The following is an 18,559-nucleotide window of genomic DNA, read 5'->3' as shown; positions in this document are numbered from 1 at the left end:
TAAATAGTTTAACCAAAAAACCAGGAAAACCCAACAAATAAACTTATTAATTGACAAATACAATGAAACCAATTTAGAATATACGAAACAGCAGGACCACTACAGACAAATAATCATACGACTGATAATACACTTTTTCTACGATAGTACCGAAGCGCTCGGCCGATACCCAACCAAATGAATGTAACGAAACCATAGCGCGATCTATTTCGATCCCAACGCCATCTACCGAGGATAAAGACAACTTGGATTATTTATTTATACTCCGTTCGGGCATTTTCTTTGTACTAAAAGTTTAATTATATTGATATTACTTTTTTCATACCTTTTTACTATTTATTTACTTTTTTCGATGAATTAAAACAATAACATGAACCGAAGTCGTGTAACGATCGACATAGAATTATCTATACTCCGTTAGAGCATTTTCTTTGTACTAAATGTTTTATTATATTGATATTATTTTTTTCATACCTTTTTACTATTTATTTACTTTTTTTCGATAAATTAAAACAATAACATGAACCGAAGTCGTGTAACGATCGACATAGAATTATTTATAAATAATTTATTTCTTATTTTTATTTTTGGATTTTTGAAATAAAAATATATCTATGTCCTTTCTAAGGTTCTAAACTATATCTGTACCAAATTTCAACCAAATCCGTCAAATAGTTGCGGAGATTAATGGTATAAGCATAGAATGTTCGACGTGATTCTTTAATTTGACATAACTTTTTTATTTATGAACCGATTGACATGAAACAAACACTAAATGTAAATTTAAGCATCCCACAATATATTCGTGAAAACCGCATCCAACTCGGATCAGCCGTTTCTGAGATTAGCGCGCACAGACGAACAGACAAACAGACAAACAGACAAACAGACAAACAGACAAAAAAAAAGTTAATTACATTTTTGGGTTCGACATCGACATAACAATAACCCCTGTTATTTTTTTTATTTTTATTTTCAATGTACAGACAGCACTTTTCTACGATTTTATTATATGTATAGATGAGGCAAAAGCTAAACTCTGTAAATGCATCTCAAGACATTGTACTGCCGTACACAGATCTCAATAGCCTATAAGTGGCCACTGCTGACCAAAGGCCTCTTCTCACATGGAGAAAGTTTGAGCATTAATCACCACGCTTGCTCAATGCGGGTTGGTGATTTCAAACTTATATTATAAGCCCTGGTTTCCTCACGATGATCTCTTTCGCCATATGTCAGTGTTGTCTCAATAATCTTTGAAAGTACAGACTCGGAAAAAGTCACTTTGGTACCTAAACCTAAACTCTTATGGATGAGAAGCGTTTTCAATCTCCGGGCCACCACGACACCGTACGCAGAGACATTAAATTTAAATCATATAAATTATCCCTCATAATGATTGTGAGTATGCTAGTAAGACATGCTTTGACGCACCCAGTACCCGTACCAGTTTCGTAAACTTATACTAAGGATACAGATACAAGAGCAGATTATGTAACACAACACTAATTAGTGGTCAACCGAAAGACTTCAGCTGAAACAGTTGTATCCTAAAATAAAACCCTTCTATTAGAGAACACGGAAGAGCAGTAACCCAACCCATTAACGCTTATGTTCATAGAAACCGCATTAACAAACATCAATGGGTAAGTTCCACGGTCCACGCATCTCCAATATTTCTAAGAAGTAGGTTAACGACGGGAGATCGTATAGATGATCGTAAAATTCTGTCGGATACAGCATTCGGTACATGAATCCTATACCAGATTATCATTTGCCTTAGATTTGGGGGATTAAAATCTGTTTAAGACTTTGAACGCCGTGGTGGTCACCGGTAACCGATGTTAGCGGAGTATTTGCCTTCAACAGTTTTCTATTGGCAGTCAAAGACTTAAAGGTCCCTCTATAGGGTATTTCTAAGAAGTTTTTAAACTGACATGGTCACTAACACTAACATTAGAACTTAAGACGGGATATTTACCATGTTTATTTATCTCAGACTCGTAGAAACTCATAGACATAATTTTGTCTTATGTCTTATTAGTTTTATAACGGATTTTGTAATAGAAGTTCTCTATGTACATACATTCGTGGGCTCAATGTCTTTGGTGTCATCATTCGCTTAAAAAATAAAAAAAAAGAATTGGTGTGTACTCTTCAAAAGAACTGTGATGTATGTTTGGCCTACTCTTGTCGACCTTGGCTGATTTCACACTGGTTTATGAATTAAAATCCATTGAAGAGGACAAGGTCAATTATCCCTTTTAATTATCACAGTAACTTAGTACATTGTATACTAGTTTGGAACATTTTGCCTTCTTAAACTCTTGAGTTGTGAACGGCATTCTTGCTAGGACAAAAATGTTATACAAATTGATGTGTAGACCATAAGTTTGTAGACTATACTGTTTAGACCATTAGTAGCTATTTAGTTTTGTTTTTTTTATAAGTTATTATGATTTTAACACTGGGCGATGTCGTCTCTGAGAGACAAAGTCCTTTAATACAATTTAAAGAAAATCCTTCAGTTTCTAAGGGTATTTGAGGAGTAGAAAATAGTAACATTAATTAACACAGTAATATCTGAACGAAAAACTGTAGGTTGTTTCTTTCATACACAGTTTTATTCCAGTACATATAAAAAAGGCCACGTGTTGTTGCGGTCTCATTCCAGACCATATTTTTAGTCGGTCATTGACATCTAACATATCAGTTTTTCTATTGCCCATAACACTGAATTACTGATGAATGGACATCACTTTCGTCGACCGCAGCCCAAACTTATGTACAAATTGTACACACACTATTTATTAGCTAATTTGTAGCTAAAACCACATAATGTTACATAGGTTATATTGACATTGAGATGACAAATCTCCCTCTGTCGTAACCGAAAATTTTGAAACGTCTATAATACATAAGGAGCTTTAAAAGTATTTGCCACGACTTTAATGGGAGGTAGTGTTGTGATTGAAGATTACAATAGTAAATATAAATTATTATTGCCCATGAGTATGATTTTTTATACAAAAATAATCTACGTATGAGTTTTTAATGAAAGAGCTATCTCTTTCACTGTCTCTGTCGCTTCGTCAATGAAAACCATTGATAGTAAAACGCATCGTGCGTATTTGTGAACCACTTTATGCACAGTAGAGTCAATGTTTATTTAAATTCTTTATGTTCTCAAATTGAATTAACTGGTCCAGGGTACGAAATTTTTTCACTATTGTAATCTTCAAATACAGCACTACCTCCCATTAAAGCCGAGGCAGATACATTGAGATCACCTAATATTGGTAGGCCTTTGCCCTCTGGTGGGAGTAAATAACATAAAAACATTAAATCTATAATATGATAAATGTACTATTTACAATAATAAATTGATTCTTGGAAAGTAAATACAGACTAAACAAATTCTACGGTTCGAGTGTTTGCTTTGGTTGGACCGACACAAATCTTATCGTGGAGTGTTGTGTGTCCACACAGAATTATTTACAAGTCACACAGTAAACAGTTAAACACATAGTTTACAATACACACAAAACAAACTTACGACTTTGATCTCTGTGTAAATTCTTTGACCTGTACTTGACTTTATATCCTGTGTCCCCTAGATGGGGCAGAGGGCGTCCACTGAAGTATAAAACTGTTTTCTACTAAAACTTACTATACTTACCGCTGTACTCGTCGTCATTTAATGGCTACTTAACCCATTCCTTAGCAATTGGTTTCGGAACAAAATCGTTACTAAGGAATAGTTTAAGTAATCATTAAATGTCTCTGAGTACGACAGTTAAGGAATATTTTTTTTGGATTATTTTAAAAAGTCTCGTATGTTTTGAAATCATTTTTATCAGTCAGTTTCCTTTCACTGCTGGCGTTAGGACTATTCTCTATAGCACGCCACTGAACTCGACCTTTTATAAACTTATAATTCGATATTTTGGCTAAGTATGAATAGCAGTCAATAATCCAAGATGGCGGGACAGGCTTTCGGCTTCGGGAACCGCTTCATCTTAATTGAAGAACAGCTTGACTATTATCAGATAAAAATAAATAACCCACTTTAATCAATTTGGATTCATCTATGTTTTTAACGAAATTAAATCTCAATCCAAACAAATTAGATTAACCCGTGATGTGCCAAAAAGCGAGACAATGTATGTTTTATTGTGGTTAAGATCCACTTTTGATATAGTTAACCATGCATCCTAAAATTGAGATTATGGATAAAGATAAAAATACATTTATTTGTATAAACATGTGTAGGTAACATTATACATATAAATGCAATAGGAGATGGTAATGTTTTGCCGTAATTGGCGTACAAAATACTATTACTACCATTAAAAAAACAATAAAAATAAAAATAAATCCAAACAACTAAAAAAATCTTTAATCTTCAACAATGAAATTATGTGTCAAAAGAAGCGCTTGTCTTAGCGCATAGCCACTATGCACCAGATTGAATTAGAAACATAATTTGTATGAACTACCCGTGGAAACATGACTGCACGGTTGGTGCGGTGGCTGGGCAACTGGCTGCCGCGCAACGGGTAGCGGATTCGATTCCCGCACGGAGCAACTCTTTGTGTGATCCACAAATTGTTGTTTCGGGTCCGGGTGTCACGTCATGTCACAGGTGAAAATCCTAATGTGGGGCAACGTTAAAAAAATTGGCAAACCTTCTTTCAATGTTTCTCAACCATCTGTATCCTAGCTGTATGTTTTCTGAAGAAAATTAAATAAACTATCTGGCACATAAGTGTGTCAGGTACTTATATAAAGGTTGTGGATGTAATGTTGTGTTGTGTGTGCAGTCGTGCGGCATCTGCGCCATGTTCCCGTCGTGCATGTCGCTGCTGTCGCGCCGCGGGGAGCAGCGCGCGCCGCGCCCCGGCCAGGCGGCCGTCGTCCTCAACGTGTACGACATGTACTGGACCAACTGGTAAGGACTTGGGACCTATTATACTGGTAACATGTCGCTGCTTCGCGCCGCGGGGAGCAGCGCGCGCCGCGCCCCGGCCAGGCGGCCGTCGTCCTCAACGTGTACGACATGTACTGGACCAACTGGTAAGGACTTACGACCCTCCGGAGCTGCGGACTACTTAGCGGGTTTACCGGGGCTCCGGCTTGAAAAGCAGGAGTAGGAACGGGGTGGTTTTTAGTCAGTAAAAGTCTAATACTCCCTCTCACCTCGCCCAAGGCGAGAGAAGCCATTAGATGAATTTCCTCCCTTAAAAAAAAGGGATTTAGGACCCTATTGAACACTTTAAACGCAATGGGTGTCAACAGTGACCGACGTTAGCGGAGAATTTGCCTCCATCAATTTTCTTATTGTCAATCAAAGACATGACAATGATTTCTTATCGAATAAACGAGCAGATGGATCACCTGATGGTAAGCGACCAGCGCTAGCTGCGACACTAGAGGAGTCATAAGTGCACATGTGCTGGAGATTCTATAGTTCTCCTACCATATCTCACTATTTATTTTGCTCTTCTCAAGTGGCTGCGTAACAACATGTGGCTGGTTCGATACCCGCACTGTTCTGTGTTATCTTTGTTTGTATCCACAAATGAATTTCTTTTTTGGAATTGCGTCCAGTATATGGCAATAGGCTCACCCCCTATTGCATGGGACTTATAACACAAATGGTGATAAGTGGGTGTACATTGTATAGCGGCATTATGTGTCGCTATGTGCACCTCTGCCTACTCCTTCGGGGATAAAAGGCGTGACATTGCATATATGAATTTTTTGATACATGTGTATCCCTGTGTGCAGGTATACGGCGGGAGCGGGTGTGGGGGTGTTCCACAGCGGGGTACAGGTTCACGGCTCGGAGTGGGCGTACGGTGGACACCCGTACGCCTTCACCGGCGTCTTCGAGATCACGCCGCGGGACGAACGGGAGCTAGGCGAACAGTTTCGTTTCAGGTAAAACATCATCACTTACCATCAGGCAAGATAGTGGCCAAACGTCGATCCATTAAATGTAAAAAAAAGTCTATTTTCAAATCGACCTAAACTTATTAGAAATTAAAACGGGATATTTAACATGTTTATTAGTTTTTGTGAGTTTCCGATATTTCGGCACTGTTGCAAGCGACATGATCACGCATGAACTGAAAGTGAAAAAAAAACTTATATGAACTGAACTCAGTCTAGTTGGAAAGCCCCTTTTATTGTAAAGTGAATCAAGTTACCCAGATCCATCATGTGTTTTAAATTTTATTATTGTTATAAAATCGTTAATTTTTGAATCCTATAAAACTTATGAGTTTTAACTTTCTTAATCCCAATGTGCTCGTGTTTTGTACATTGCGGTGCGATTGCGATTTATGAGTCAATGTTTATAGCGAATTTCTAAATTTAAAAACACTACATCACCGTTTTCTTATTTATTGACTCCCACACAGATCTTGTGGTAAAACATATTATTTGCATTACAGACAAAGTGTGCACATAGGTTATACAGACTTCAGCGAAGACGAAGTGAGACGGCTGGTAGCAGAACTTGGCAAGCAGTTCCGCGGTGACAGGTATGTACAACTCAATAAAGCAAGTATACTAATGCCCGAATACTCAAACGCTACTCAATTTTAAGACGCTCTCAAATGTAATTGTCAATTCTTTATAAAATGACAGAGATAGCACGATATTTAAGTATAACTTAAAATTAAGTAGCGTTTGTGTATTCGGGCGTAAGTCTGTGTGCTCCATCTTCGGCCACATCTTCGCTTCACCGTCCTGGCAGTAAGCGGGTTGGGGGCCAAACGCAGACTTATCAACGTTACAAAATACATGAATAGACTGATATTAAATTCGGTCATTACCTAAAAAACCACGCTGCAATAAAACTGAGCGAGATTTTATATTGCATTGGTGGCGCTGTAGTCGTTTTTAGTCACTTAGTTATCTCATAATGTAATGAAAAATTCCTTACATTTTTACCTAGCTTTACAGACAAACAGACTTATGGACAATTCACTTTTGACGTTTCAAAAATGCTTTATTAAGGAATAATTGAAATAAATGCTTTGACTTTGACATTATGTAAAGAAAATTCTACCACCTCAAAATTATTGACGGGATAATTAAGGCATATGTATGTCCACTTACTTGTAGCTTCATACAGTATATTTTTAACATAGTACCTTAACCATAAGACAATAAGGACTATTTTCGCCTGACATAAAATTATTCAGTGAAACCAATTAACAGAATGTGTGCCTCTTTCTCTGATTACAGTACAGTTATTAGTTAAATTATAACAAAAACGTTACTCGTCAAGGTTGACGGACAATAATCCATATCAGTCGCTGAGGTTATCGCGATCAAACGGACAGACTGTATTATTGCGTTTTGTTATTTTATAGTTATGTAGATATGTATGTATATGCAAAAGTGTGAATGTAAAAGAAGTTCAAGATTTTAGTAGGTGGATTTTTTTTATGGAACACGCCGGTAATCGAGCAGACGTATCACCTGATGGTAAGCAATCGCCGCCGCCCATGGACACTTGAAACACCAGAGGCGTTACAAATGCGTTGTCGGCCTTTTGGGGGTTAGGACTTTAAGGGTTGTTGGGGAATCGGGGATTGGGAAGATTGGGAATGGGGGAATTGGGCCTCCGGTAACCTCACTCACACGGCGAAACACAACGCAAGCGTTGTTTCTCGTCGGTTTTCGGTGAGGCCGTGGTATCACTCCGGTCGAGCCGGCCCATTCGTGCCGAAGCATGACTCTCCCACACTTTTGCAGTAATAATAGCTACTGTTTCTGTATCGAATGAAGCTTTATTTTCTTACCTGCATTCCAAAAACTTGGCTGACTGATACATTAAAGTTTCAAATGTTGCATGCAGTATAACTTGTTTTAAAGTAATGTATTATCTGTTCCAGATACCACCTAATGAACAACAACTGCAATCATTTCACCTCAGCGTTTTGTTTGGTAAGTTAATTTTATTTAATAAGGGTGCTTTTTCACCAGAGAAGTGCTATGCTACGTTGCTGTGGATGCGTTTATCTTCCACCAATCATATTCATTCACACACATAGCATAGCACTGGTGAAAACAGACTCAACTACAATCTTTTTATATGGAAAGATGTGTGCTATGGATGCGTACTATGGATGGCTTGCCTACTATCGATACATCACATACTCGAGCTGCGCATATTCCTCGCACAGCTACATAGCTTAATATCAGTGGGAACGGTCACATAGTTTCACAGCATAGCTATTACATCTTCGTAGCATTGCTATAGCACATCGCTGGTGGAAAAACACCTTTAGGCAGCCAAGGCTTTATTAATCAAATATGTTATGTAAATACCAGTTCCAAAGTTTAAGTTATAATATACTATGTATTGTATAGTCAGTTTTGCATGCAATTTCCTAATTTACATACTAAATGTCGTTGATTTATCGCCTAAAGTCCACTCAAGGTTTTACTAAGCGGAATGTTGTATTCAAACGAATAAATTGTAGTTTGTTGTTGAAATATTGTAATTTGTAATGTTTCAATTAATGTTCGCTTGGGACTTAAACTTTATAACGTAACTGCCGAAATGTGGCTGTTATATTTTAAATGCGTGATGTTATATGTATATCTCTCTAGCTGTCTGTCCGAAGATTCGTTCGTGCGTTCAAAACTATATTAATCTAGACTAATATATAAGGCTAAAGAGTTTGTTTTTTGTTTAAACGCACTAATCTCCAGAAGTACTAGCACAGGTTCTAGTCTATTTCAGTTTTTGTATTGGATAGTCGATTTGTTAAGGAAGGTTATATAACATCACCCTACGATCAACAGCAATCGAGAAATATGTTATATAATACCAAAAACCTTTAATAAATGGCCGACTAAGTATTATTAATATAAAGCTAAAAATAAATCAGATAATTATAATAAATCTTAATTCCTTTAAACTATAATCTGTCAATGGTTGTATACTTTATAGATAAATCTATTCTAAGTTATTGTGTTTACGGAACTTTGACATAATTACTAGTTAGCACAATGCAGCAATTACTATTTATGCTATAATTATATCGACCGATAATTATTCGATGCGCACGCGCTACCACGTGTACACTGAGACGCTAGTAAACTAATAGTATAACTTTATTTATGGTTGCGATTCTTTGAAAGATTAGAAAATGTGTTGCTGGTTTTGTGGGTAGAGTTCTATGCTCCTTAATGAATTAGGGAAATTAGGGATGGAGGAAGGTGAGAGGGGTAGGGTTAGATTGCTACTCCGGTGGAAGCTTATACGGTGGTTTTCCGTGAGGCCGTGGTATCAATCTGGTTCAACCAGCCCGTTAGTGCCGGAGCAACTTTTATTCTTATTTAATGCGTGAAAAAAGTTACTGTCAGTAATATAATGTACCTAGTTGCACTGTGTCACAACCATGACGCGAGAACTGCCTAGCCTTAGCATTTAATATTGGGCTACCAAGATAGAGGCTGTACCTAGTTTGCGCCCACGCTTAGCTCGACCGTTTTTGTACTTATGTTAACATTCCTAAATTCCATGTCTGCATGTGATGGAACTAACGTGTCAAATAATCAAAAATACTTTTTAAAAGGTTACTGGGACTCCGGCTCAAAGCTGAAGAAGGAATGGGTGGTTTTTAGTCAGTAAGAGTCTGAGAGTGTCAGACTCTCGCTTACGCAAAGCGGGAGAAATCATTAGATGATTTTTTTCTTTCTCCCTCAAAAATAAATACATAAATAAAAATTACTACTCTCACTATCAATGCTATACTGGGTCGCGCATAGCGGGTTGTCGGAAATGAGTTTATCTCGGCGCTCGTCCGTAGTGAGGTACGACGGAAAGATACGGGAAATGCAAGGAGATTAGACAGTGATATCTGTGTAGATATGTATGTAATGTACCTACATAATAGTTTATGTACAGTCTGCACGGTTATTTGGCACGTAAGTAAGAAAATAAAGATTAACTCAGTACAAAGAGACAGATTTTGTACATGAAGGCATCTGAGAATTGAAAAATGGCTTAATTGCCGTGTAGTGAAAGTATATTATTATGTTTGGTGGGATTTTTTTAAATTCTATTTATATTAGTTGTCCGGTCCGTAGGACCAAGAGCCCGTGGACCCTTGTCATACAATTTTTTTTTTACAAGAGTATTCAATATTTAATTTTATAGTACCTATGTTACGCCTACACGCTACAATTAACCACAACTATAATTATTTCTACAAAAATACTTACACATTAACATAATTTTATTACCCACTTAAATTAAATTTACCGACGGCTTTGCTAAGTCAGCCCACAAACGCGCAAAGCCGACCTGCCTTTGCGGATGGCACCAGGGCGGAAATATTAATAGAGCAAGCGACATTTAAAACAAACCTTATAATCTCGCAGTGGACTGGCACCGATTTAAATTCAATTGCGAGTTGAACATTAATTAATCGGTTTAGCATTAATTCTAATCGGTTCGGCATTAATTTTAATCAACGGAATATAAAAATATAGTAAACTAGCTACTTCCGCGCGGTTTCACCCGCTCTGCTTGGCTCCTATTGTTCATAGCGTGATGTTTTATAGCCTATAGCCTTCCTCGATAACTGCACTATTCAACACAAAAAGAATTATTCAAATCGGACCAGTAGTAATTCTGGAGATTAGCACGTTCAAACAAACAAAAAATCAAACAAACTCATCAGCTTTACAATATTAGTATAGATTATAATATTAGTATAGATATATAGCTATAATGTTTGTCGTTGCAGGCACTATGCGACCACGACATCCCCGCCTGGGTGAACCGGCTCGCGTACGTAAGCTCGTGCGTGCCCTTCCTGCAGCGGTGTCTGCCCAAGTGAGTCTCTATATACATACTCTATCACCTATCACTTAAAATTGAGTAGCGTTTCAGTATTCAGTATCCTCAGTATGAGTTTGCTTTACGTTTAAAGTAATCGAAACGAGACCGTGTTCGGAGCTGTGATTGGTTGGTTCAGTCGAGCCGGCCAATCAGAACGCCGAACGCGCTTTCGTTTCGATTAATTTAAACGTAAAGCAAACTCATACTGAGGATACTGAATACTGAAACGCTACTCAATTTTAAGTTGTACTTAAATATCGTGCTATCTCTGTCTTTTATAAAGAATTTGTAGAGACAGAACTATTCTTGAGAGCGTCTTAAAATTAAGTGGCGTTTGAGTATTTGAACGTATGAATATTAATTAATACATTTATTTAAGTCTTTATGTTTTGTGTTAAGTGCAAACCACTGTTTACTGGTTTTTGTTAATTAACTACGATATTCTTTGGTTTGGAATTGTATTAATTTTTATGTTTATGTCTTGTATTTATTTATTTAACTTTCTTTTTTTGTTGTTTTCAATTATTTACTTTAAATATTATAATATCATTTGCTAATTGTTATAACGTAAAAGCGTAAGCTGTAATGTTGTATATGCAAATTGCAAAATAAATAAATAAACATTCCCCCCACTGTGGCGCAGAGAGTGGCTGACCCCGGCCGCGCTGCAGCAGTCGTTGGCGGCGCACTCGCGCTCCTCCTCGCCACAGACGCCCCAATAGCATCGTGAGTACACCCCCTTATCTCACTGTATTACTAAACTTACTACTATTCACAAATATTATTATAGCCTTTTCCCAGTCATGCAATGTTCAGCGTGCGGATCTTAGCTCAATCGTGTATGTGTTACCCCCATTCGTGCATATCTTACCCCTATTCGTGCATGTCTTACCCCTATTTATGCATGTCTTATCCCCGTTCGTGCACGTCTTACCCCATTCGTGCATGTCTTACCCCATTCGTGCAGGTCTTACCCCCATTCGTGCATGTCTTACCCCCATTCGTGCATGTCTTACCCACACTATCCGTCGTAACACGACATATCCCCCATTCGTGCATGTCTTACTCCTATTCATGCATGTCTCAGTTGTGACTGCGCAGACAGTATCCGGGTGCGGTTAACCCCAATTCGTACATGTCACCCCAATTCGTGCGGGTCTAACCCCCATTCGTGCATGTCTTACCCCATTCGTGCAGGTCTTACCCCAATTCGTGCATGTCTTACCCCCATTCGCGCACGTCTCATCCTACTCGAGCAGATTTTACACCACTCTTGTAGATTTTGGCCCGTATTCGGGTCTCACATTGTGACATATGCGGTATAAAATTCGCATTCACAGAAAACTACAGTATTATGCTTCCAATGATTCTGGCGATATGAGCTAAAATCCGCTTCACATACACATAATGGTATAAAGTTTAAAATAAAATAAAATCTTTTCTCCCGCGGATAATTTTAGAATCTCTAATAAAATATATTTATTTATTGTTTTTTTTTTCTCCAGAATATGTACTGCACAGTTGCAGATAAGCAGTCAGAAGTGTTGTGCGAACTAATTCATACTAGAGTTAAAATTAGCTAGTACTTGGTTTGGCGCATTGTCGATGGTTACTAGAGAGGCGGAGTCGCACGCCGTTGAAATAAAAACTTTTAGTCGATTTTCTCTATGGCATGTTTAAAAAATCGACTAAAAAACGCAGTGACTTAAAAACGGTTTTGACGTGACTCCGGCCTTTGTTATATTAAACTAATTATAATTAAATCCTTGTGTTAATAAAAACTGAGTTGTCTCTTTCGTTTTCTAGAACAAGTGATAGAGATGGCAGTATGTTGCTCAGTTTTTTTTTAACAAAGGGTATACTTACAGTAGTGTTGTCCCCCATTTTAAGGGTTCCTATTTGAATACGGAACTTGTATTTAACGAATATTTAAAATGTAACTTTTAAAGGAATTGATCGTTTACGTGGTTTTCTTAACTAATTATAATAATTATTTCTTGTCTGGAAACTATATCTGAAGTATATTTCGTTATAAATTATTTTTTTGCGTGATAAAAGACAAAGTTATATTCGGACACAGATCATTTATTTATCATTTAAAATTAAATCTTTAAGATATATTACATTTCAAATAATTTTCATTAAAATTCTCATAAATTATTCTACATTCATTCATTTTACTTACAAATTTTCATTTTTCTAACTATAAGAATATCGGGTTTCTATTTATAAAATACTAAAAAAAAAAACCATTTTGTCGATGCGAATGTAAAATGGCGGATGTTTGTATGTGTGTGTTAACATAAATGAATATATACGTAGAAATTTGTAGTCCGTCCGTCGATCGTTAAAAATGGCGTGATTTCACATTATAAATGGGAGTTTTTCTATAAATTCGTTATTTACAAAGTCGGGCAAAGGGCGGGCATTACGGATTTAGTTTCTAGGTATAGATATATATCTGAAACGGTCAAAATATCACCCCAGAAATGCCTAGAATCAAACAACAACACACAACTTAGAAAATGGTTAAGAAATATTTATTAAACAAGTAAAAATCCGATAAATTCCATAGAAAAAAAGCCTCCATAAAAATTAAACGTTCCAATTTTAACGCTTTTAACTCAAAGTAAACCCAAATGTGAATTGTATAAAAAAAATCGCATAATACTGAAATATTTACGAAAACAAGTGAAAAAGTCGGGTAAAAAGGTATTCTGCCCTTTGCTGGACTTCGGTGGGGAGAAATAAATATCTTGTTAAATAATATTTTAAATCGTTTGGGAGTGTGTGTTATAATAATTTAGTAATTTTAAATATATTGGTATAAACGTTGAAGGTTGAACACTCAATATCTATTCATCTCTGTCTTGCACTAACTAAAGACTCTTGCGTGAAAGAGATAGATTTAATTGGAATGTCAAAAAAATACAACTTTAGAGACTGTCGCTATCTTGGGCTTTTGGTTGATGTAAAACGAATCTAAGCTAAAAAAAATAATAGTTCAAGTTCAACAAGGCATTATAAAAATCCTTGTTGAACCTTGGTAATAAAAAAATCGGGGTTGGGAATTTGGTAATGGTTCTCATAATTATAGGAAAGGGGTGGAATTTGAGGGTGGGATGGTGGTGCGAAAATTAAACATTCTGTTCTAAAGAATTTAATATATAAATATCACAATTATTTGGCTTAACTGTGAAATTATGCCAATAACAGCCATTTGTGTTTAAAAGTATGTTTATACACGATTTCATTTAGAAAAGGTAGGATGACGTCTGGTGTTTGAAGTAAATAGAGTTGCAAAGTAGGATAGGACCATTAATCGCTTGAAGAATCAATAAACTACCAATTTCAATAACCGATCTTTACCCAAAATTTTGAATCGATCTTATTTTTTGACAGAAATTCTATAAAACTAATGTCAAAAAATTTGTCTTAATCTAAAGATTCTGACTTGATATTGGTTATTGAAATCGGCAGTAAAACTAATGCTTTGACTTTACTTTGGTAACAACGATCTCTAAAGTTTATTTAAAAAAAAGATAATTTAATAAAGAAAGACCTTCCTCGTTTATACCTTATACTTTATTTCGAGATGAAAAATTCATTGTAAAATTTCACTTTATGTCAATTCATTCAATAAGTTCATAATAATATATCCCCATTGTGTATTTAGTAATTTATTTAAATTAATTAATTAGTTAATAAATATTTGATATCTCTCATAAGTACATTTACAAATCAGTGTGTCAGGTTATACTTAAATCAAAGTGCACTTAGAAAATTGTGCGTTTACTGGGTTATTTAGACATAAATAATATAATGTTACTGCTAAGGCTGGGCACAGGTCACTAATCGCAAGTTATGTTGCTCAAAATGACCAAATTATGCCTGTATATTTTTTAACACATTGAACGCCGTGGTGGTCACCGGTGACCGACGTTAGCGGAGGATTTGCCTTCAACAGTTTTCTATTGGCACTCAAAGACTTAAACATCCTCCACGTGTAGCGTGTCCTTTTACAAATATAATGAGACATAAAATAATTTGTGGATTATACAAATAATTGTTTCGAATACGCGACACGTTGCATAGCAGTCGGTTGCGAATAATCTATCTAATCTTACTGACGGGATAAACTAAATATAGCTTCATTTTCAGCAACGTAATTTACGAATTATTTACTTACGTAACTATGCAATAATCAGGTACACAGGATTTATATGAAAGTAAGTTTAGGCTTTATAAGGGTTTTTTAGAAGCCATAATCATTAGCTTGTTCATGTAACACGATATAATCTTGTACTCTGCTAGTAAATAGACCCAGATCTTGTTTGAATTTAAAATTTTGTAGTAAAGCCATAAATTTTCTGTCCTTTCCTTGGATAAAAGCCTTTTTAACCATCTAGTTCCCATATCACACATTTTGTTCATAAAAATAAGTAAATTTCCTAAATAATTGAGTCCAAAACTGCCCAATTACGGTTTATAATATGAATAATTTCTACTTAACGCGGCGAAAGACTAGTATTAATAAATCATTATATTTAAGCATAGCTACAAACCTGATATTTCACAAAAGTGCCATTTGATATAATAATGGAAGTTAGGTAATATAATTTAAAGTCTAAATTTATAATTTGTCACGTGGCCATTGATCGTTTTGTTTTTAGAAATTAACAGTTATCGTAGAACGTTTAGAAATTATCGGCTTGAATATATTATGAGCAGAACATGATTATACATATTGTAATATAAATTAAAATATTCTCGAAACTATGGACTTGACAATGCGCCAACGGAAAACGTATTTCAAATAGCAACACTTAGGGCACGAATAAAACGTCAATGTCAATCTTTCCCGCCATTTTTTTAACTTTCTGAAGTGACTACAAAATTGGCAATCCTATATAATCATCATGGTTATTCTCATTTGTAAAATAATTTACAGTAAATCGACTAAATTGGGACTAGAACAAGTTTCGAATAAATAACATGTTCTTATGTTTCATTCTCTCATTTTTTGAAGTTAGTTGTCTACTGTAATGTTTTAAATAGTAATAAATCATGATTTTTGTATCTTTTGTGCATTTTCGTGCAGTTAGTCGTGTTGTCTAATTGAAATACGTGTGTAACGTGTAAGTATCGGACTACACAATATGTGCCACGTCTCACCTCAGTGTTTCAACTTATGACATTTTTACAACTTACGATAAAACACGCTGACGTTTGTATTCAGAAATTTGACAATAATGACAGGTGTCACATTGACATTGACAGAAAACAATAACAGAAAAAGATGAATTAGAAATTAGACAAATTACTTACTGATCAACTAGTAAAATAGACAACAGAGCAGTACAGAAATTAGTTTAATGCTCTCGTTCATAGAATTTATTAATGCTCAATCTAATGAGATCAAAAATAAGAACTGTTCGTTCTTGTAAGTCTCAAGGATATGTATCATTTAGACACGGTCTCTAATAATTTGTTAGAAAACTCAAACATTGCGATTTCTGAATATAAACGTCAGTTGAAGGATAGTAGTTAGGATATATTATTATGGTGTAGGTACGCTGGCGACATACACGGTTGGGACAAGTATTTAAATAAGTTTTATTTATTTACTCATACACTTCTCTTTTATCTCTCAACAAAAATATAAGTGTGATAGCAGTATTTATTGTGTATACAAAATGCCCTCTGTTATTGTAACTTACCTTAAAACTACTAGCTTAACTCTCCTTCTCTATAGTTTTATTTTTAAGATACCAACGAGTTCCTAAAACTCATGACAATTTGTCTATGCTTACTCATAAATGTCAAACCGTATGTGTTGCCACGTAACGAACCTCGAAATACTGTAGATTTTGGAAATAAAATAATATAATTAAAATTATAATATGCAAATAAAAGAGTTGAACTGTTAATAACACTATAAACTGTTTAAGAGTAGATTTATGTAATGTACATGTTTATTTTAAAGTTTTCATTTGTTCGAGTAAGGGCAACTGTACTTGCAAACATACAGACAGTTTTTCTTACATACACCGCAGCAATTTGTCACATATGTTCTTATTGTAATCTCACTGGAAGTTTTTCGAAGTTTGTATTTTAATTTAGTTTCGTAGCAAATTATGTCATATTTTTAACCTTTTGCACATAATAAATGAAATAATTTAAAATGTATAATGAAACTGTTCATTCATTTATTTATTTGTACACATAAAATTGGATAAAGCATTCCGAATTAATCGATTATATAAATTGTACTGTCAAGAAACTGATCTAACTTACATTATATCTTTCAGATTATTGGATATTTTGAACCAAAGAAATTGTACCACGTCTCTTGCAAAGAATAATAATTTTATACTTGTTTGATTAAAAATCGTATTTTTAACATTAATTCCATAGTTATATCTATTTATTAACGTTTAAAATGAAGCAGCTTTTTAAAATAACATTCCTAAATATATGTCTATCGCGGATTCAATAAATTGTTTGTGTAAACTTGGTAAATACACTATTTCTTCATCACCGATCACTGGACTCGAGCTTGTTAGTTATTTACCAAAGTTATATCTAGTTCTACTTTACTTAGTGTGTTGCATTTATTTTATCTGACGTTTTGTGTGTGCATGTGTGTATTTTTAGTTTTTTATTTGTAATTTAAGGCCATATTTTAGCTTGTACGTTATACAATGAGTTTATATCCCTGTACACGTCGGGAAGTATACTTTGGAAATGTTTGTACAATTTATTTCTAGTTATGTATGTAAGTAGTTGCAAGTTGAATTTCGATTCGATGTTAGTGTGGGATAAAGTCTCTATTTTTATTATGATGTGGTAACTAAATTATGATGTAACGAACTAATTTAGATGTTAAATGATATAACACTGTTACAGACAAGTAAATCAATGTATATTCTATTCGGTGAGCCGGAAACTGTTGTCTATATTTTTCGCTCATTGAATGGTGATATTTAACGGTTTTTTCACAATATTGTCATATTAAACTTTGACAATAGTATAATTTTTGAATGAATAAACTGTGTAAAAAGTTTGCAATCACATGTTTTATTTTACCACCTGTTGCACAACCCCAATCTGCCTGCAAATAACATTATTTCTTATAAAAATGTCTCTTATAGAAAATATTCTTGATTGAAATATTTTGTAAAAAAGTCTACTCTTTTTTAGACAAAGCGAGCACGTCTGAAGCACAAGCCGAGCCGTTCGCGGCGTCCAGTGTGGACATACAACGATCACTGTCCTCCAACATAATTTTACGCATTGATCTCGCGGCTCTTTGCGAATATTCTACATCTTTATCTAATTCTTGGGATATATTAGACCAGGCTAGTTTACGGCTACATTTTTTTTTTATGTTAAATGGGCCGACGTTTGGCCACTATCACGCCTGATGGTAAGTTATGATGCGGCCTACATAAGTCGTTAGGTTTAATACACCTAGTTAGATACTCTCCTGTACAATAGTCTATAGTCTGATGGTTCACGACGGCGACGCGTCGTACGCACGGGGCTGGTTTTGGTCGGGCTGCCATTCGCAGACCCGCACTTAAAATTGTGAAATGTGGGCGTACATTGGCATTATGTGCCGTAATGTGCACCCCTGGCCACTATCTCGCTTTCCCTTCGGGGATTAAAGGCGTGACGTTATAT

The 18,559-nt window shown here is 35.4% G+C and overlaps 1 protein-coding gene across 3 annotated transcripts in view; it reads left to right on the top strand.

The window, feature by feature from the left end:
* The window catches only part of LOC118276741 (deubiquitinase DESI2), a 33,762-nt gene extending 15,818 nt beyond the window's left edge, over nt 1-17,944 (top strand). For all 3 annotated transcript variants that reach the window (XM_050699800.1, XM_050699802.1, XM_050699801.1), the window contains 7 exons: nt 4,824-4,951; nt 5,791-5,943; nt 6,459-6,548; nt 7,911-7,962; nt 10,779-10,867; nt 11,517-11,599; nt 12,379-17,944. In XM_050699800.1, the coding sequence (XP_050555757.1) occupies nt 4,824-4,951; nt 5,791-5,943; nt 6,459-6,548; nt 7,911-7,962; nt 10,779-10,867; nt 11,517-11,595 (591 nt within the window). In that variant the 3' untranslated portion in view covers nt 11,596-11,599; nt 12,379-17,944. The remainder of the gene's footprint in view (nt 1-4,823; nt 4,952-5,790; nt 5,944-6,458; nt 6,549-7,910; nt 7,963-10,778; nt 10,868-11,516; nt 11,600-12,378) is intronic.
* Nucleotides 17,945-18,559: the final 615 nt, after the last annotated feature.

This window comes from Spodoptera frugiperda, chromosome 17, assembly GCF_023101765.2.
Source record: "Spodoptera frugiperda isolate SF20-4 chromosome 17, AGI-APGP_CSIRO_Sfru_2.0, whole genome shotgun sequence".
NCBI lineage: Eukaryota > Metazoa > Arthropoda > Insecta > Lepidoptera > Noctuidae > Spodoptera > Spodoptera frugiperda.
Note: the sequence above shows the minus strand (reverse complement) of the source record. Positions and strands in the feature narration are given on the sequence as shown.